Source organism: Delphinapterus leucas, chromosome 4 (assembly GCF_059928025.1).
Source record: "Delphinapterus leucas isolate spDelLeu-1000000601 "Yukka" chromosome 4, BTC_Dleu_Yukka2, whole genome shotgun sequence".
Taxonomy (NCBI): Eukaryota; Metazoa; Chordata; class Mammalia; order Artiodactyla; family Monodontidae; genus Delphinapterus; species Delphinapterus leucas.
This window is the reverse complement of record NC_143132.1, coordinates 72,683,089-72,705,593: the sequence shown is the minus strand read 5'-3', so window position 1 is coordinate 72,705,593 and position 22,505 is coordinate 72,683,089. Positions and strand designations below refer to the sequence as shown.

Sequence of the window (22,505 nt, the reverse complement as noted above, 5' to 3'; positions counted from 1 at the left end):
TACTGTAAAACCAAACTCCTTTTTAGTTCTGTTTTCTCAGAGAAACCAAATGGAATAAGTTTGCTTTACTGATCTGAATTTCTAAACTAGTTTTTACCTGGAAATTTGAGCTTCTCTAATTTTTTTACCTAATAAATAAGTTTTCTCTACCAAATTCTATTATATAAATGAGCGAATATGAATTATACATTAATTAACTTTGAAACTGATAATCCACAAATGTGGTACTAAATGGTATGTTTCCTTTTTCAAGTGTTTTTTTACTTACTTTATTTTGAAGCAGCTTCTCAGCCTGTTGATAACCATGTTAGCACATCTTCCTACTTGGGCCAGACACCAGCATCACCAGCCAGATATTCACCTGTTTCGAAAGCAGTGCTTGGAGATGATGAAATTACAAGGTAACGAACTGAATAGTCATCCTTCTTACATAAAGCCAACTATTAGATGGAGTTATAATTAGCCAACTAGGATAGTCACAATTTTCAGGACTAATTTTATTAGCAGGTAATGAACCTAAACCTTATTTTTTTTAATTGGAGGGTTCATTGAAGGGCCATAAGTGTAAAAATATATTAGAGGGCTTCCCTGGTGGCGCAGTGGTTGAGAATCCGCCTGCCGATGCAGGGGACACGTGTTCGTGCCCCGGTCTGGGAAGATCCCACATGCCACAGAGTGGCTGGGCCCGTGAGCCATGGCTGCTGAGCCTGCGCGTCCGGAGCCTGTGCTCCGCAACGGGAGAGGCCACAGCAGTGAGAGGCCCGCGTACCACAAAAAAATATATATATATTACAAATAAATCACTGCTTTTTTTTAGTGTTGCTACTTATTCTGACACCTAAAATTTACTTCCATCTAACATTACTAACGTTACTCACTAACAGTTTTTTAGATTAACAGTCTTTATTTTTTTTGTGGTACTCGGGCCTCTCACTGTTGTGGCCTCTCCCATTGTGGAGCACAGGCTCCAGATGCACAGGCTCAGTGGCCATGGCTCACGGGCCCAGCCGCTCCGTGACATGTGGGATCCTCCCGGACTGGGGCACGAACCCGTGTCCCCTGCACCGGCAGGCAGACTCTCAACCACTGCGCCACCAGGGAAGCCCTAACTGTCTTTTTATTCCCCAAAAAACTCTTTTATCTAAGTGGGAAAAAAAGTGAAAAAATATTTTAGATCTTTTTCACATTATTCAACATAGTAATATAATATGTTTGAACAGTTTGCTTTATAGCTTTTGTAGAAGTAAATTATGTAGTAGTATTTCATATTATAGCATTTAATGTTAAAATGTATGACAATTCATGTCATTTTATGTTTTTATTAATTGTATTACTGTTAGCATTATTATTTTTGAACCTTTATAATCATAATTATTCTTTATTTGTTAGACTCCTGACTCTAAGCAGTGATCTCTTAAATGTCAGATAGGGGCGTTTGTCTTTGTCCTCTTCTTCAGGAGTTAGCAATATTGAGAACTTAATTTAATAGGTGCTCAGTAATTGTTTTAGGATGAAAATTACTGGAAAGAATAGTGTTTGTGATTATATGTTTGTGGTGTGAATTCTCAAGGCTGTTAACCTTTAAGCTATGCTAGTATACTGACATATCATGGTCGTTTTATTGTTGCTGTTATTTTCTAATACTGCTTATTTATAGAAGTAAAGAGGAAGTAGTTAATGGCTTATCTAGTCTTTAATCAGCATATTTTTAAAATTAAAAATGTGTCATATTAGCATCTTGATTGCTGTTCCCCATCTTTTTTCACTACATATCTGTTGTCTGGAATATTTGTTGGACTCTGTAGTATTACACAACAGGCCTATCTGTTTTCTGTATTCTTCTATAAAAATCAGGCAGTTGATTATTGAATATGTCTTCCTAAATGGTGAGTGTTTTATCACTCCCTTTTGATCATTATACTCCTTTGCCCAGATAATGAAGTACAGATATCTTTACTTCATATTAGAAGTTCTCCACAATTTAACCCTAAACAACTTTTCAGAGATTATATCGCATTACCAATAAAAAGAGAAAATAAAAGAAATCCCAACATACAAACAGTTAATAATTCTAAAGTTCATTTTTTAACAGCTTTATTGAGATATGATTTACAAACCATACAGTTTACCATTTAAAATGTACAACACAGTGATTTTTAGTATATTTCATTATAAATTTCTAAAATTGTAAAATATATATAACATAAAATTTGCTATTGTAACCATTTTGAAATTGCGATTCAGTGGCATTAATTGCATTTATGATGTTTATGACCAACACCACTGTCTTTTTCCAAACCCTGTTCAGGACTTCTCTGCTGATCCAGTGATTAAGACTTCACGCTTCCCAGCTGCATAGCACAGGGAGATCAGCTCGGTGCTTTGTGACCACCTGGGAGGGTGGGAGGGAGACGCAGGAGGGAGGAGATATGGGAATATATGTATATCTGATTCACTTTGTTATAAAGCAGAAACTAACACACCATTATAAAGCAATTATACTCCATTAAAGATGTTTTTAAAAAAAAAAAAAAGACTCCACGCTTCCAATGCAGGGGGCGTGGGTTTGATCCCTGGTCAGGGAACTAAGATCCCACATGCCGCATGGCGCAGCAAAAGAAAAGAAACAAACCCTTTTCATCACCTCAGACAAACTCTATAACCGTTATGCAGTAATTCCACATTTCCCTGTTCTCCCAGCTCCTGGTTGCTTCTAATCTACATTTTGTCTCTCTGAATTTGTAGTTCATGTAGTGGAATCTTATAATACTTAACCTTTTGTATCTGGCTTCTTTCACATAGCATAATGATGTTTTCAAGATTCATACATGTTGTAGCATGTATCAGAACTTCATTTCTGGTTATGGCTGAATAACATTTCATTATATGTATGTACCACATTTTGTTTATCCATTCATCTGTTGATGGACACTTGGGTTGTTTCCACCTTTTGGGTATTGTGAATAATGCTGGGATAAACACTGGCATGCACATATCTGCTTGCATACCTGCTTTTAGTTCCTTTAGATACATCCTAGAAGTGGAATTACTGGGTCATATGGTAACTATGTTTAGGTTCATGAGGAACCACCTAACTGTTTTCTGTAGCAGCCACCCCATTTTACATTCCCACCATCAATATATGAGGATTCCAGTTTCTCCACATCTTCAGCAACATTTGTTTTTTCTCTTTTGTTTTGTTTTATAGCCATTGTTATAGGTGAGACGTATTCCATTGTGATGTTGATGCATTTCCCTAGTGCCTAATGATGTTGAGCATCTCTTCAAGTGCTTATGTTATTTGAAAAATCAATTTATTTTCCTCTGGAAATACTATTGGATTTCAGCAGGGTATTTTTTAATTATTATTTGCTAATGCAAAATTATAATTCATACATATGTTTTAATGTATTATAGGAACCCTAAACCATGAGTCCACAATCTAACAAGGAAATAAGACCAGTATAGTGAAACCTGTCTTGTGCCCCTGATCCTACCCTGCTTCTCCTACATTGCCCCACCAAGTTAACTCCTTTCCTGAATTTGGGATTTACTATTCCCTTTTTTCTTTCATATAGGTGTTTATGTATATATTTCCTAAACAACATATTGTTGAATTTTGCCATTTTTGACAAGAAAATACTCAGTGTAATTTTGTTAATCCTGTAAGTGAACTGACAAAGCTGATTAATGATGAATACCTATGTATGACTAGAAAACACCGCTTTAAGTTTTGAGCAGACAAATATTTAAGAAGATTAATTCCACATTATGTGGAAGGATCCCTAAAATACAGTTTTTAGAAATATTTACTTCTGTTAAGCCGTTTGTTACCAAAAGCTTTCTGCAGTGTTTTAGAAAAAGCAGATTAAATTTTTAAAATATTTACCAAATATGATACATTCTAATCTCAAATGATATTCTGTGATTCATCATATCTAAAACAGTCAGCTCTTGGAATTTTCATGGTCTTACTGGAAGATGTAAATTGTTTTCACACAATTATGTATAAGTGGCAGCAAATGTGAAATGTTATTAGTGGTAAGATGTATTCTGATTTCAGAGATTTTAAATTGGGAGTTGGAGGGAACAAAAGAGATGCACCTTAGAATGGATGAAAAGCAGAGATAGGTAGATGAATTGGAGGGATGTGACTTAAGAAATAAAAATATTTAATTACTTTATATAGAAAGTCTAGAGATGGGCATTTCTGACATTTGTGTAGCAAAACTAGGTCCATGGTATCTCTGGGATTCTGCTGGTTATCTTCATGATTGTGATATGTCCAAATCAGTAACAGGATTTTATAGTTCATTCTTTTGTGTGGGAGTGATTTGGAATAAGGAGGGGAACAAATACGCTTTGTATGGGGACAGAATATGCTTTGTCCTTGTTAGAGTCTTTCTTTGGGAAGTGACAGTAAAATTTCCTGTTATTTCTTAGGGACCAGAATAGGGTCATAGCCTCACCTTAGCAAATGGGAGTGAAATTGCAGTGACTGGCGTAAGTTATTCATGATTGATCCGTTTGAGAGTAGAAAGGGGGCCTTCCTACCTTCTCTAAGACAAAGGGATATCTGCCTTTTACAACATGTAAGAAGTAGAGACAGTGCCTGCTTCTTAGGCAGTAAAGTGTGTGCAACATCAGCTTTTCATGAGTATTATTTTTTGAGTATGCTCTTTATATCATTATTTTTTAATTTCCACATTTTCTCCTTTTTATTTTAGTTTTATGTTTGTTAACAAGGATTTTTAGCTTCTATATAAAATAAGGATTTTTCCTTTTAATTTCTAGGCTTGGAAAGAATCTCTTTACCCCAGAGTTTAGAAAACTTTAAATTTCATCTGACTTTTTTTATAATATGGAAATATGATTTATCAGTAGGGAATTCTCATTGATAGAAAGTCAAGTTCTCTATATGTTTTAAGGTATGCAATATTTTTTTAATTTTCAGGGAACCTAGAAAAGTTGTTCTTCATCGTGGTTCAACAGGCCTTGGTTTCAACATTGTAGGAGGTGAAGATGGAGAAGGAATATTTATTTCCTTTATTTTGGCTGGCGGACCTGCTGATCTTAGTGGAGAGCTCAGGAAAGGAGATCGTATTATATCGGTAGGATATGTTAATCAAAATAATGTTTTTATTATTTTAACTATGACCTGTTAATTATTAAACCTTTTGTTTTTTATATTCTAAAGTTATGGGAGATATTTTGGCTATCTTCTTCTAACATTTTACAACTTAATTGTAGAATTACAGTGTTGACCGGGAACATGTTCTGTATGATAGATTTTCTTTTGGTATTTGACTTACTTATAAGAGATCAGTCTTTATGAATGTGCTTGAAGGAAGTATGTATTCTCTATTTGTTGACTGCAAGGTTTTCTGTATGTCTGTTAACTCATCCTTGTTACTTGCATAGTTCATATCTTCTTTATACTTCAATCTGTTATCGCCTTATCTGTTTTTTTGGTTTTTTTTTTTTTTTGCGGTACGCGGGCCTCTCACTGTTGTGGTCTCTCCTGTCGCGGAGCACAGGCTCCGGACGCGCAGGCTCAGCAGCCATGGCTCAGGGGCCCAGCCGCTCCGCAGCATGTGGGATCTTCCCGGACCGGGGCACGAACCCGTGTCCCCTGCATCGGCAGGCGGACTCTCAACCACTGCGCCACCAGGGAAGCCCAACCTTATCTGTTCTTAAAGGAGACTTTTTAAGCTTATCTGAATGGTGGGTTTAACAGTTTTTCCTGGCAGCAATTATTTTCCTTATATCTTTGAAACTATGTTACTATGTGCATCTAATTTTAGAATCAGCATTCCTTCCTGGTGAGTTGAAATTTTTTACCATTAGGTAATGATCCTCTTTACTTGTAATAATGGTTTTTACCCTAGAAGCTATAATGCCTGATATTACTGTGGCTATGCTGACTTTTTTGCTTGATATTTGCCTCATCTTTTCTCCATTTTTTACTTTCAGTTTGTGTCTGTGCTTACGTGGCTATTACCCATACAATTTTAGACTAAAACCTTATCAGTAATTCAGCTGTTCTCCCAAATGACTCAGATTTGGGGAAACCTTAATTATAATGGAGCTGTTTCTAGTATTTTACTTCTGTTTCATTTTTATATCCCTCAAACTTAGTCATTTTTCTTTTTGTTTTTGAACAGCTAATCCAAGTGTTCTACAATTTTTTGTTCACCATCCTTTCTTGTATCTTACTTCTTATGTGTTTCTCAGCAAGTCACTAATAGCATTGGGACTGGATTCATAGTATAGGACTATCTTGATCACTGTAGAAAATTTAGCTTTTCTAGCTCCCATCCTCATGCTAATAGAACTCCTTAGTTATTTCATAAAGCAAAAATGTCCCTCAATATCCAAATGCACCTTAGTGGGAGCTCTTAGATTGTTCTTTTAGCAGTGATTTCTTGATAGTAATTACTCTTAGCATTTACCTGGAACTGTTTTTAATTTGCCCTCACTTATAAATTTAGTCTAGAACTCTATGTTGACAAGTGTTGTCTCTCAATACTATGAACATATTACTTTATACTATCTGTCTTCTTTCGTTGTTGTTTAACAAAAAAGATCACTCTTTGTTGTTTGTAGGTGATTTCTTTTTTTTTACTGATTGCTTTTAAGTCTCTTAGTCTTTGGTACACTGCAGTTTTACTCAAATGTGTCTGTGTCTAGCATTTTATTTATTCTATCTGGAATTCGTTATGCTTGCTGAATCAGAAGAGTCCTGTCTCATCAATTCTGGAATCTTAGCCATTATCTTTTTAAATTTTGCCTTTCCCACATTTTGTGTATTCTGTCCTTCTTGAACTCCTATGAGAGGACATTACCATTCTGTTCTCCATGTCTTTTAATCCCAATTTCATATTTATCAACTCTTATCTCCTTGTACTTAATTTCAGTCAGATCTGTTTTCTAGCTCATAAATTTTCTTCATCTGTGTCTAATCTGCTCTTTAGGCTAAAACTAACTTTTTCATTTCAAAGTACCATTTTCTTTCTAGAAGTTCTTTCTAATTCCTTTTCAAATCTTCCTTGGTGGTTTTGTGGGAGTCTTGATTAAAGTTTCTTATGTTCTTTTAGGTCTTTCTTTTAAACCTATTTATCTTATACAGGCATACCTTGAAGATATTGCAGGTTCAGTTCCAGACCACCACCAAAAAGCAGATATTACAATAAAGCAAGTCAAACAAATATTTTGGTTTCCCAGTACATGTAAAACTTATAATTATACTATATTGTAGTTTATTAGATTAGCATTATATCTTAAAAAACAATGTCCATACCTTAATTTAAAAAATACTTTATTGCTAAAAAATGCTAACCATCATCTGAGCCTACAGAAAGTCATAATCTTTTTGCTGGTGGAGAGTTTGAAATATTGCAAGAATTATTAAAATGTGACAGAGACACGAAGTGAGCAAATGCTGTTGGAAACATGGCACCAATAGACTTGCTCAAAGCAGGGTTGCCACAAACCTTCAATTTGTAAAAAATGCAAAGTACAATAAAGTGAAGCACAGTAAAATGAGATTAGCTTGTATTCTATAAATAATAGTTCTGTTTTCTGAAGTTTGTAGGTATCTAATACATGTTACTTTACGGTGACTTACAGTACATTGTTTCCCTATGTTCTAAATTTTTCATTGTGAACTTAATGTCAGTAGTACTATATGTACTTCACATGTGGGTATTCGGTGCTGCCTGAATTGGGGAGTGGTATTCTTTGAAAAATATCTTAAGTCGATTGTGGTAGACTTGGGAGCATCATTCTTATCATCATTTTTCCATTGTGAAAACTGAAGTTTAAAGGGTGATTTGCTCATAGTAGCTAATAAAACCTAATAAGTGGTATAGGCAGGATTTACCTTAACCACTATATTATGCTACGTCGTTTTGTTTTTAATTAAAAATTTAAGTAATGCTTTCTGAAATTTTGGGATCTGAGATATAGGGATAAAACCTATATCCTGGGTCAGCAATGCTATTCAGTATTGATAACTATTTTAAATCATTTTTTCAATATAAAGTAAAGAAAATCAGAAAGTACTCTTCAAACTGAAGATATATGTGGCTGGAACATGATAAGAAAAGTGTTCCAAAAATTGGATCTTTTATTGCAGTTTTCAGATTGCAGTCCCTCTTGCCACCTGATCCTTCCCTGCACATACTTAGACATATCATCATATTCCTGCAGCCTACCTTTTTGAGGATCCTTTATAATTCAAGAGAGACTGAGTCCAAGACAGAAAGAAGGTGGCTAATCATTTACAAAAGAAGTAGAGCTCTTTCTGGTTTTAGCTGTTCTGAGATATTGGTATAACTAACTGATATTTGAATGAAAGTCTTGGGAATTTGAGTCTTCAAATAAGCTATGGTACTTTGTTAAGGATTATAGTACTACAATTTTAGAAAATAAAGGAAATTATTAATATGCAGTGCAAGTAAATGAAAATTGTACCCATATGCTTCAGGCTATAGCAACTAAAATAGCATAGTGCTACCCCAAAATAGTGATTATTGGAACAGATTTGTGAAGCAGAAATACACCTTAGTTATAGTGTTAGAATGTTGAGGGCCTTAAGAGACCATCACTCTTAACCATAATAACCAAAGCCATCTGGATAAGTTTAGAAAAACTAAACTCATCAGAGAACTGAGGATTCAAAGTGACCTAAGTAAAGTAACTTCCAGATAGTAACTAGCCCTACATAGAAGAGAAGACACCCATGGCAGCTGCTCCTTGGAAGACCGGTGGGAGAAAGAGAAGGGTTAGACGGGGATAGCGAGGAACCAGCCAAACTTTACCCCAACATGTAATGGCCTCAGTGGACTGGTGAAACTGATAAAAAATTCTGGGAAGCGCAGAGCAAGTCCTTACCTACCTGCCAACTCTTTTCCATGGGTCTTCATTAAGACCTCAGAGCTTGTAAACCAAAGGTTGTGAAACAACAGGGAATTAAGAAAAAGTTATTACTGAGTCATACAGAGCATCCCAGAATACAAGGCACCTGCCAGTAAATAGGGGACCTTGAGCAGAAGATCTGTGAAAACTAATCTCAGCAACTCCATACTTTGAGCTGCTCAGGGATGAGAGTGGGGCAAGAAAGCTGAGAAAAAGCCCTCTGAGGTAGTGTGGACAGAGATACCTCCAAGAAATAGCAAGTCTGGGACAGGTCTAGAGAGCAAAGAAAACTTACCAGCAACCTCAGAAGCTGGCAGCAGGGTTATAAAGGTGTATGTTTGTGTGTGTGTGTGTGTGTAATGAGATGAGATCTTTACACCAGTAAAGGGAATTTTACCAGTGCTCATAGCCTAAGCACCTCAGAAAGAAAAGTCTTAATTCTGCTCTCAAAACATTTGAAACTAAACTTAAAGCTACAACAAAATCCAGTAGCAGCTCAACTATAGGTCATATAGATACAGCTGCCCCACTCTTAGTGGCCTGGCACAAGGGTTATTCCCAATTCTGGAATTAAATATTATTTATTTTTTATTTCAACCTCTACTGTTATTTTATCCAAAGTGTCTACTTTATAATTAAAAATTACAAAACATGCAAAAAAGAAAGAAAAGCTGGTTGTCAAGCAAAGCAGTCAGTTTAAGTAACTTGAGAAAAAGCTCAGATGTTAGATTTATCAAACAGGTATTTTAAAATAAGATAAAATGATGATGATAAAAATACTAAAGGATATAGGAGTAAAGGTAGACAATATGGATGATAAGATGGGAGAATTTCAGCAAAGATATAGAACATATGAAAAATGAGTCACATGGAATTGCTAGAAATTTTTTTTTTAACTATCACAAGTGAAAATTTTGTCTGAAAGGCATAACAGCACACTGGAATCTGAAGAGGGAAGAATCAGTGAACTTGAACATAGGTCAAAGAAAATTTCCAAACTGAAACGTAAATCAGGAGGGGTGGAGGGAAAATCAGGAAAGAAAAGTAGACCAGAGCATCCAAGGTCTATGGAAGTAAAGAGGAGATGTCAGACAATAAAGAGGAGACAGAATCTTTGAAGACATAATGACAAAGAACTTTCAAAAACTGATGAAAGATATCAACCCACAGATCTGTGAAGCACAGCAAAGCCAAGGCAGAATACATGCAAAGGAAACCAGACCTAGATACGTTGTAAAGTGCTAGAAAGCTATGCTAAAGAGCACATGTTAAAAGTAAACACAGAAACACATTACATATATAGGAACAGTACAAATGACAGCTGGATTCTCACTGGAAATATTAGAAGACATAAAGGAATGGAACAGTATCTTTAAAGTGGTGAAAGAAAAAACCTTCAACCTAGAATCCTATATCTCCTGAAATTAGTCATCAGAAATGAAGTTGAAATAAAGACATTTTCAAACAGACAGTATATCTTAGAGAAGTTGTTCTTGACAGACCTACAAGAAATACTAGAAGAAATTGTTCTGGTTAAAGAGAAATTATATCAGATGGAACCTAAATCTGCACACAGGAAATAAGAATAACAGAAGGGGTAAATACCTGGATAAGTATAAAAGGTACATTTTTTAGAAAATAATTTTACATGTTTCATTATAAGATGATTGGCTCTTTAAAACAAAATAACTGCATCGTATTGTGTGAGTTATGGCATATGTAGAAGTAAGATATAAGGCCACCAAAGCACAAATAGAAAGGGGGAGGATGGTTCTTATACAGTTTGAGAAGTGGTGTAAAATTAATTGAAAGTAGCCTGTGATAATTTATACTTGCATGTTATAATCTCTAGAGGAAACACTAAAAATACTCCAAAAGGGTATAGTTTATGTAAGTCAATACAGGAAATAAAATGAAATATGAAAAAATACATGCTTCCTCCAAACAAAGGTAGGAAAGGAAGAAAAGACAAGGTAGAAAAAAGCAGTGCCAAGGTGTGAGGTTAAAATGCAACTATATTAATATCTACATTATAGTTAGCACTTTAATTAAGATGCAGAAATTGTCAGCTTGGTTCAAAAAAACCAAGACCCAAATATAGACCCTTTGTCAGAAATTCACTTTAGATATAAAGATTCATATGTTGTAAGTAAAAGAGTAGAAGAAATTATGCTATATAAACAACATATGAAAGATGGTGTGACTATATTCATATGAGACAAAATAGACTTCAAGGCAAATGGTGTTATTACTGAGAGATTTTATAATAATGAAAGCATCATTTCTTCAAGAAGACATAACAGCCCTCATTGTGCATGTACCTAGTAATCCTTTCAAAGCACATAAAGCAAAAATTCCCAGAACTAAAGAGAGAAATGGACAAATCTACAGAGTTGGGGATTTAAACACCCTCTTCTATAACTGGTAGAATAAGTAGAGAAAAGAAGAAAATAGCTTTAGCCTTACCACTCATCATCTATAAAAATTAACTTGAAATGGATTGTAGAACTAAACTTCTAGTAAAAAACATACAAGAAAATCTTAGTGAACTTGGATTAGTCAAAGATTTCTTAAATGGTACCAAGGGACCAAGTCAGTCCAGTGGTGAAAGGAAAGTCTTTTTAATAAATGATGCTGAAACAGCTGGATATCTTTATGGAAAAATACAAATTTCAACTCAGTCTTACTCCAGATATAAAAATTAACTCTAGATGATTATAAATCTTATAAATCTAAGTGTGAAGCCCAGAGCCATAATCCTCCTGGAAGAAAACACAGAAGGATATCTTTGCAACCCTGAGGTAGACGACAGTTTCTTGGACAAGATATGTTAAACACTAACCATAAAAAAATGTGCCATTAAGAAACCAAATAGGCAAGCTATACAATGGGAAAAAATATTCCCAGTACATACATCTCACAAAAAACTTATATCCAGAATATATAAACATCTCCCACAAAGCAGCAGTGAAAGGTGAGTAACTCAATTTAAAAACGAGGGGAGATTTCCCTGGTGGCGCAGTGGTTAAGAATCCGCCTGCCAATGCAGGGGACACGGGTTCGAGCCCTGGTCCGGGAAGATCCCACATGCTGAGGAGCAACTAAGCCCATGTGCCACAGCTACTGAGCCTGTGCTCTAGAGCCCACGAGCCACAACTACTGAGCCCACGTGCCACAACTACTGAAGCCCGCGTGCCCTAGAGCCCATGCTCCACAGCAAGAGAAGCCACCACAATGAGAAGCTTGTGAACCACAACAGAGAGTAGCCCCCGCTCACTGCAGCTAGAGAAAGCCTGTGCGCAGCAATGAAGACCCAATGCAGCCATAAATAAACAAATAAATTTATAAAAATGAGGGGAATTCCCTTGTGGCGCAGTGGTTAAGAATCCACCTGCCAATGCAGGGGACACAGGTTCAATCCCTGGTCTGGGAAGATCCCACACGCCGCGCCGCAAAGCAGCTAAGCCCATGCACCACAACTACTGATCCTGTGCTGTGTAGCCTGCAAGCCACGACTACTGAGCCTGTGCGCCACAACTACTGAAGCCCACGTGCCCTAGAGCCCACACACCACAACTATGAAGCCCGTGCCCTCTAGGGCCCGCATGTCGCAACTGCTGAGCCCACGTGCTGCAACTGCTGAAGCCCACGCAGCTGGAGCCTGTGCTCTGCAACCAGAGAAGCCATCGCAGTAAGAAGACCGTGCACCACAACAAAGAGTAACCCCTACTCGCTGCAACTAGAGAAAACCCGTGTGCAGCAATGAAAACCCAACGCAGCCAAAATAATAATACTAATAAATAAATGAGCAAAAGACTTAAACAGATATTTCACAAAACAAGGCGTATCAGTGGCTTATAAACACATGAAAATTTACTTAACATTGGGCATCAGGGCAATGCAAAAAACACAATGAATAAACAAAACAGGGTTAGAGGAATTTTGGTGGGAGCAATGTCACTTTTTTACATCTTGATTGTGGCGGTGGCTATACAACATACACAGTTGTCAACACTCTTACCTGTAAACTAAAAATGATTACTCTATTGAATGTAAATTATGCCTAAGTAAAAACATTTTTAAAGCCACAGTGAAATACCATATCCTATCCAGTTGAATGGCTAAAGAAAAAATAATGATGACAACAAACATTAGAGAGGATGTGGAGCAGTTATAACTCTTATTCTTTACTGGTGGGCATGTAAAACTACACAACCACTACAAGAACTTTTGGGGAAGTTTTAAAGAAATTATACATACACCTAACCTTATCACCCAGATTTTATCCAAGAAATCTTATGTTTACACTATAACAGGAACGTTCATAATAGCCTATCCATAATAAAACTCAAACAGCATGGATGACATTAAAACACATCGTGTTGAGTAAAACAGAACACACCACAAAAATACATACTGTATGATTCTAATTATAATCATGTGCAGGCAACACTAATTTGTATTGATAAGTCAGAACGTGGTTGCCGCTAATTGTCCTATTATGAAGATGCATAATGGAGATTTCTGGGTTGGTTGATGGAAAAGGTATGTTTGGGGTTTTAGTTTCATGGGCATATACAGTTGTCAAAAATCCTTCCAACTGAACTGTTTAAATTTGTACATTTTATTGCTTGTAAGTTATACTGTAATTTAAGTTTTAAAAATAATTTACAGTATAAGGGCAAATTAGTGATAAGGAGTGAATTTTTAAAAAATAAATGTTGGAGAAATTAGCTAGTTGCTTAGCAGAATAAAATTAGCTTAGAGCCTCACTTCACACCTTGTGTCAAAATTAATTCTCAGTTGGCTTAGAGGTATGTGTGAAAAACTCAAAACAAAAATACATGTTTTTTAAATTGTCCATGTGGGACCTCTTTATGTGGGTTACTGTCACACTGCTAGAATATGTTACTCTGACGAACACAACGTGGTTCACCCAGAACTTTCCCAATTTTAGCACTGAAAGCCCCATGTCTGGAAACCCCTTTAGGCTAAGTTTTAAAACTGAAAGACCCAGACCCTCCCAACCAGTTGCTTGCCCTAATGTTACTGTAAGTTAAATTCAGCCTTCTGTTTGTCAGTATACATCCATAATCTTAAATATTTTAATGGTTACTAAGCTGCTCTAGGGAAATACCTGAGAAGCAATAGGAAAGACCTTAGGAACAAGAGAAAAACATGAGAAAAGATATTCAAAACTAAAATAAAACCCAGAAACACTTATTTAAGTACCTCTTTACACAAAATTTAGCTATTTTCAGTCTTCAGCTTGTATCAGGATAACCTCAAGGCGTTATTAAAAAACAGATTCCTAGATTCCATCCCCAAAGTTTCTGATTCAGTATGACTTGGATAGGATCTGAAAATTTATATTTCTTACAAGTTTCCATGAGATACTGATGTTGCTGCTCCTGGGACCAAACCTTGTGAACCACTGTTCTAAAGACATCCCTGTTATTGATGTTCTTAATGATAACCCACATTACTGAGAAAAGCGTAAATATTTGGGAAGGCAGGGAAATAAATAATAATTTTTATAAAATATTCCCTTTGATATATTTAATTTTGTTGAAGAAAGAAGCTTTTTAAGTCAAGATTTATTATTGTACAGATGTTGGACAGTGCATTTTTCACTATGGTATAAATGGAAATATTACTGTTATTTCCAGTGATGACAAGCATAGGGCAGGATATAGTTGATATTCCCTGAAAATTTAGAAACATGGAAAATGACCCAAGAGAGTTCAACAGAAATTCTCTCCTTCATAAAAACAGTGAGAAAAGTGGCCAAAATTGTTTTTAGAATAAACTTTTTCAGAACTCTGGAAATTAACCAAAGACTGACAGCCATTCAGGAAGTGTTTACTCAAAAAAAAAAAAAAAAAATTGCTGAATCTCTGTAAGAATGAGCTTTGTAGAATTTTAATTTGCCTAAGTCCCATCCCTGGCTCTCTATCACCACATTAGCCTTGAAAAATAGCCCACCTTTTCAGTGAGAACCAGTGGCCCAACAGCCACTAGAGAGAGCAAAATGGTGGTAGAATGTTCAGAGCTTCTTTTCCAAAGAACTGTCATAATTTGACCTGTCTGGTGGGTTCTTGGAACATCCTATTTGAAAGGTTCCCTGTATTTGACCTGATTCAAAGCTCCACCAGTGCAAAAGCCTTTTCCCTTGGGGTAATTGCAAAAACAATTACAGGCATATTATGGCTGCCTGAGACATTGGTAACAGTTGGGGCAAACAGTAGACTAATCAAAAACTTAAAAGGAAAAGCTAGGGAGTGAACTCTCCATAGGACCTTTGAAAAGCTCTTATACTTTGGAATCTAGGAGGACACATGCATGGTCTTGGATTGTGTGCCTGCTCAGGAAAGACCTGAAAAGGCCCTAAACTCTCACCTCTCGCTGACCATGAGACTCTGTGCAAGAAGGAAGTGAAGATTAAGGCAGAATCATCAGTTGCCTAGCTGATTGTTGACGACGTTACCCAACATGCGCACATTTAATGAAGTCTCTGTCCAGTCATTAACTGACCACTCTGCTAATCAGGCAGACACTTCACTGGCACATACAACAAAGAATACAAACCTTACAGAATTCAGAAAAGTCACCAAACAACTACTATAACAAACAGCAGTAATATCAAGCCCTGGGTAGGAGGACAGATCTTATACCCAGAATTGCTACTTTATATTATTTTAAATGTCCGGTTTTCAACAAAAAATTGAGACATGCAGCAAAACAAAATATACCCGGGGGAAAAGCAATCAGTAGAAACTGTAAGGAAGCCCAACACTATACTACTAGACAAAGATTTTAAATCAGATATTTTAAATATATTCTAAGAACTAAAGGAAACCATGTCTAAAGAATGTAAGGAAAGTATAGGAACAATAACGCACCAAGTAGAGTATGTCAATAAAGAGATTTCTTTTATGAAAAAGAAAGAAACAGAAATTCTGGTGTTGAAGAGTACAATAACTGAAATGAAGGGGAAAAAAATCCTCTAGACAAGTTCAACAGCAGATTTGACCTGGCAAAAGAAAAAAATCCGCCAACTTGAAGATATGCCGTTAAGACTACCCAGACTGAAGAACAGAAAGAAAAAAGAATTAAGAAAAATTGTCAGAGGCTCAAAGACCTGTGGGGATACCGTCAAGTGTACCAATGTATGTATAATGAAATCAGAATGACAAGAGAGAGAGAAAGAGGCAGAAAGAATATTTGAATAAATAATGGCAAAAAACTTCCCAAATTTAATGAAAAACGTTGTACACATCTGAGAAGCTCAGTGAACTACAAGTAGAATAAACTTGAAGAGATCCACACCACAGATAAATCATAATCAAATATCAAAAGACAAAGGGAGAATCCTGAAAGCAAAGAAAAATCACTGATTACAGGGAATCCTCAGTAAGATTAACAGTTGATTTCTTGTCAGAATCATGGAGGCCAGAAGGCAATTCTGAAAGAAAAAAGCCATTGTCCAAGATTTCTATACCCAGTCAAACTATCCTTCAGAAATGAAGGACAGATCTGAGTCCCAGGTAAACAAAAGCTAAGGAAGTTATTAATCTCCTTAACTTCTCTTATAGACAGTAAACCTGCCCTACAAGGAGTACTAAAGAGAATCCCTCAGACCAGAAAGAAAGGACATTAGAGAGTAGCCCAAATCCATATGAAGAAATAAAGAGCACTGTTAAAAGTAACTATATAGGTAAATGTAAAACAGCATAAGTGCATTTTTTGTTTGTAACTCTTTTTTTTCTCCTTTATAATTTAAACAACTAAATAAAGCAATAATTTTAAATCTGTGTTGATGGGCAAACACATACTGTATAAAGATGTAATTTATATGACAGTAGTATCACAGGGGGTATAGAGGGCACAGAATTATAAGAGCAGAGTTTTTATATACTATTGAAACTAAGTTGGTGTTAATTCAGAGTAAATGGTTATAAAATGTTAATTATGATCTAGAGAAACCACTAAGCAAATAACTCAAAATATATATAATTTTTTTAAAGGGTATTAAGATAGTACAGTGGAAAATACCTATTTTACAAAAGAAGTTAGTAATGGAGGAATAGAGGAACAAAAAAGACAAGGTGTGAAGAAAACAAATAGCAAAATGGATGGCATAAATCTTTTTTTTCGATAAATTATATTGAAGGTAAATGGGTTAAATACTCCAACTAAAAGACAGATATTGACAGGGTAGATTTAAAAAGATCAAATTATATACTTTCTACAACAGACACACTTTAGATTCAATCTTCGTTGAAAGTAAAAGGTTGAAAAAGATATGCTATGCAAACAGAAACCAAGAAACACATAAAATGGCTATACAAGTATCAAACAAAGTAGACTTTAGGAAAAAAATTATTTCTCAAAATCTAAGGACATTTTATAATATATGTGTTATATAGATTATGTGTTATAGTTATACATATTGTGTAATTGTTGATAAATTTCTAGAAAGACATAAACATTTGAAACTGACTCAAGAAGAAATGGAAACTATAACTGTAGACCTGTAACAATTAAGGAGATTGATAATCAAAACTTCCCACAAAGGAAAAAACCCAGGACCAGATGGCCTCACTAGTGCAATCTATAGAACGTTTAAAGAAGAATTAGCACCATTCACAAACTCTTCCCCCAAAAGGGAATAGGTGTGAAGAACACTTCCCAACTCATTCTACAAGGCCAATATTATTCTTATATCAAACCAAAGAAAGACATCACAAGAAAAGAAAACTACAATATCCCTTATGAATTTATATGTAAAAATCCTCAACAAAATAGCCATCTGGATTCAGCAGATAAAAAAAGGATTGTACACCAGCATTAAAAAAGGATTATACCCCATAACCAAGTGGAATTTGTCCAAGGAATGCATAGTTGGTTCAACACAGGGATAACCAAAGTAAAACACCATGTTAATAGAGTTAAGGATATAAGCCACATGACCATCTCAACAGAAAAAGCTCCTGTCAGAAACCAACAGCTTGCATCATAAAAGCACCAAACAAATTAGGAATAGTAGAGAATTTCCTCAACCTGATAAAAGATGTCTATGAAAAACTGATAACTTATGTCACACTAAATGCTGAAACACTGAAAGCTTTCCCTGTGAGATCAGAAACAAGACATAGGTGTCCACTCATGCCACTTTTATTCAACATTGTGCTGGAGTTTCTAGATTGGGCAGTTAGGCAAGAAAAAGAAATAAAAGCTTTCTAGATTAAAAAGGAAGAAGGAAAATTATCTCTTATTTGCAGATGCCATGATCTTATATATAGAAAATCTTAGGAAATGCAAAAAAACTATTAGAGATAATAACCAAGCTCAGCAAGTTTGCAGGACAGAGAATCACTATACAAGAAACAGTTGTGTTTCTAATATACCAGAATTGAACAACCTGAAAGTGAAATTAAGAAAATAATTTTATTTATAGTAGTATCAAAAAGAATAAATTTAACAAAGTGGATAAACAAAATATGGAATATCCATACAATGGGGTATATGATTCAGCCATAATAAGTAACAAAGTACTAAAACAGGCTAAAACAAGGATGAACCATGAAAACAAGCTAAGTGAAGAAGCCAAACACAAATAGCCACATATTGTAATCTTCCTTTTATATAAAATGTACAGAACAGACAAATCCTTAGAGTTAGAAAGTAGAATAGTGGTTGCCAGGGTCTAAGGGGAGAGGGAAGGGGGGAATGAATGCTAATGGGTAGTGGGTTTTTTGGGGGTGGGGGCTGATGAAAATGTTTTGGAATTAAAGCATGGTGATGGTTGCACATGCTTGTGAATGTACTGAAAAACACAAATTGTACACTTTAAAAGTTTGGATTTTATATAAATTGTATCTCCATAAAAAAGTGACCCTAAGTCTGTTTACATGATTCTCAGTACCAGGATTTCTTCTAAAATATCCTTGATAATGTATTCCATTAAAATGTTTGGCGTTATTTAGGAACATTTTTAATTTGTAGTCTTGTTAACAAATTATTCTCCTTTGAATCTATGTAGGTTGTTTTCAGATCTTTTCTGTAGCAAAGGGATCCAGTGTTCAGGAATAATTCATTAAAAATTGTGATCTTTTCTAAAATAATCTATGAAAGTTTGTCTACCTTTTATATTCTCTAATTTTTTCTGCTAGAAATTAGGAGGATTTTCTTTATGTTCAATATAGAACTATTTATACATTGTGTTCAGTTATTCTCTAATAAGATATTAAGCTAGAGATATTCTCTAATAAAGCCACATTATGTTACACTTGTTTAGATTAAGGTTTTTGGATCTTGATTTTCATTCAAGAGGTGTCTGTACATTTTAACTTAGTTACATAGTAATATCCTTTATAGATAATGTAAAACATCAGGTCTTTAAATGTTTTACATTAAACATTAAAAATGTTCTCTTATGTAAATTTTATGATCCCAGGAATTTCTGGGCTATAGTCAAATTTTCCAAAATTGGTATGTAATTTTTAACAGGTCTTAGATTAGACATCAATGAAGCAGGCTGTCATACTAAAATTGTGTGACAGTTCTTCTTTCCAAAAATATTCAGTAAAGGTCCCAAACATTACTGTATTTTTTTTTTTTTTTTTTTTGCGCGGTATGCGGGCCTCTCACTGCTGTGGCCCCTCCCGTTGTGGAGCACAGGCTCAGCGGCCATGGCTCACGGGCCCAGCCGCCCCACGGCATGTGGGATCTTCCCGGACCGGGGCACAAACCCGTGTCCCCTGCATCAGCAGGCGGACTCTCAACCACTGTGCTACCAGGGAAGCCCCCATTGCTGTATTTTATTCATTCATGGTTCTTAGGGAAAAAAGCCAACTTAAATATTTAAACTTAATTACATTTAAGTTTAATGCTCACATTAATGTCCTATTAAGTTTTTCTTGTAGTGGAAAAGGTTCAGTCTCTAAAGATAGTGTACCTTGCAGCGTACTAGGTGCTGGCAGCCTTTCAGAAATAAGAATGAAGTTGCCTATTCTTCTAGAGTGGGATTGATCACCTCATTAATTATTTTACCCAAGGAAGGTCCCTGTTTTAAAAAAAAGTCTTCTTGCTCATTTAATAACATTTACTGTGTTTAAATGTCAGTCCGTGAAATCTGAGCTATTTTAATACTTAAAGTAATTGCTTTCCTGTTACTCCAAAAGAATGGAAGCTTTAGTTTGGGAAAGGAAGGAAGAGAATTGAAACTGAGATGAGTAATAGTGAAAATGTGGCAGGAGTTGAAAGGATGCTGTAAACAAAATGAATTTCCCTCTCATTGCCTGAGTTACTGGTGAAATGAAATGTACAAAATGATGACACTTGTTGATTTTTCAAGTTGTCAAATTAAGGTACATTTCTCAAGAGATTGATAGACAACCTTCTGGAAAACTCAGGGGAAAATGTTTTGGATTTGTTCACTTGACAAAGTGAAAAAATGAATATTTTAAGTGAATAAATTGTTTGATTGACTATACAATATATTTTTGTTCTACTGTATAACATATTTTTAGTAAATCAGAACAAGAAAATATTTTAGTGATAAAGTAATTGCAAGTAATTTTTTTTAATCTATGCCTGCTCAAAGAATAGGCTATTGTGATTTCTAATCAGTGTGATGATTTTCTTTCGAATTTAATATGTGGTTTGATTTACAGGTAAACAGTGTTGACCTCAGAACTGCCAGCCATGAGCAGGCAGCAGCTGCTTTAAAAAATGCTGGCCAAGCTGTCACAATTGTTGCACAATATCGACCTGAAGGTAATAAATTCTTGTTGTCTGTATTTATTTTTTATTTCAGTTTTTAGAAGTCTTCCTCTTAATAATGTTTAACTTCCCAAGCTTAACTTTCTTTTTATATTTTTGTCTGATTTATTAATCTGTTATTTGTTTAGTTTGAACTTAATTCACTATCCAGATCAAAGAGTTTTTAATAGAATGTAGGAACTTGTATCTGCCAACTCTTTGAATATTTCTTTATTATTTGGATTAATTTTCAGGAGTTCATCTTTTTAAATGTGTCATCTCACCAAACACATACCTTTAAGTATACCTTTGACTAACTCAGTGGTTGAAAAGCAAAGATAGTAATTTTGCCAAAGAAAATTAGGTTATTTCAGTATTTTTTGACCTTTGAATTAGGTTATATTTATTAATAACAGGGTTTAAGATATGTTTCTAACAGCCTTTATTGTTGCTTAAAGAGAAAGAATGTAAGTTTGAGATATGATATTTTTCTAAATAGTGAGGTATCATGGACTTGACCTTACTGAGTTCCGACTGGGAGAAGGTGATAATGGAAAATTTGAGGTCATATTAAACATACATAAGATTCTAGTTTACATCAACATAACCACTTCAGTAAAACCTCAGTGGAATTTAAAAAGTTTAAACACCCAAAAGAATACATAACACACTAGTTAATGTTCATAAACAAGGTGAAGAAGGAAAGAATGATGTGACTAAAGGAGCCAGGTGAATCATTCTATGATTTAGCAGCTGTTACATGTATTATTCTTTTCTTGGAGTGGAATTTATTTCTGTAACAAAACCTAATATGTAAGTTTTACCTGATCAAAGTAGTATGTTGGGCATTGCTTGCTATTTCATAATATTTCTTATAAACCTCAGCATTCTAGGTTCAGTAACTGAACAAGAATAAATTCATTTATGTAAGGGGTAAGTTCCAAATAAATCACATTAATAAGCAAATAGGGATTAATATATGAAGTCAGAATGCTAATTCATTAATTTTTGTGAGAAACAAAACTACCAGTGGGACTACACATGCTTTTATCTTCTGGCCAACACATTCTTGCCCCATAGGCATATTATACGGAAACAAATTATAATCAGTGCTTGCTTAGTATTATAGAATGCCTCTTATTTATATGTTTATGAGAAATATAGACTATTTAGGTATGATTAAGGGTAAGTCAATATCTGCTCCTTGACCTCCCCAGAAAACACACAAAAGCAGCAAGGAAAATAAACACATATTTCTACCCATAAAGCTTCACTTCACATTAAGCAAAACTAAGAAGACAGGTATAATACCTAGACAACAAAATACAGGCAAATGCTGCTTAAGCAGGTTAAGATCTGGCAAAAGCTACATGTAAAGCAGGGAAGAGTAAAAGCATGGAATGTTGAGAATGCTCAGTGGTAGCAGAACATAGAATATGACAGAAAATAGTACTTCCTAAAGGTGGGGGGCTTGTTTTTGAAGTATAAAAACATTATCCCTTGTTTATGGCAGGCCACATAAAATTGGAGTGAGCAAGCTAGAGCGGAAGCCATCCTTGATGTGGTTTTGTTTAAAGGAAGTATTTGGTTAAAACAGTCTGTCAGATTATCTGATGCTATCAAGGCAGTCTTTTGGTTTTAAAGGCTGTAAAAATAACCTGTGCTTCCATCCCCACCCTGCACCCCAAACTTTCTGGTCCAGCCAACTCATTCAGTAATAAGCAATTTAAAAGGAACTAGCCTGGCATTCATACAGAGATATTAATAAGGAGACATGGAAACAAATAACAAAGCTTAGCAAGAGATAAAAGTTGTCACAA

General features: G+C 35.2%; 1 protein-coding gene across 20 annotated transcripts in view; it reads left to right on the top strand.

Moving 5' to 3' along the window:
- Positions 1-22,505, top strand: part of DLG1 (discs large MAGUK scaffold protein 1) — a 285,870-nt gene that overhangs the window by 183,805 nt on the left and 79,560 nt on the right. For 18 of the 20 annotated variants that reach the window (XM_022568940.2, XM_022568931.3, XM_022569085.2 and 15 more), the window contains 3 exons: positions 281-401; positions 4,955-5,111; positions 20,598-20,700. In XM_022568940.2, coding sequence (XP_022424648.1) covers positions 281-401; positions 4,955-5,111; positions 20,598-20,700 — 381 coding nt within the window. Of the gene's footprint in view, positions 1-280; positions 402-3,251; positions 3,352-4,954; positions 5,112-20,597; positions 20,701-22,505 lie in introns of those variants that run through there. The other 2 variants (XM_089910628.1, XM_089910638.1) reach the window with 2 other exon arrangements.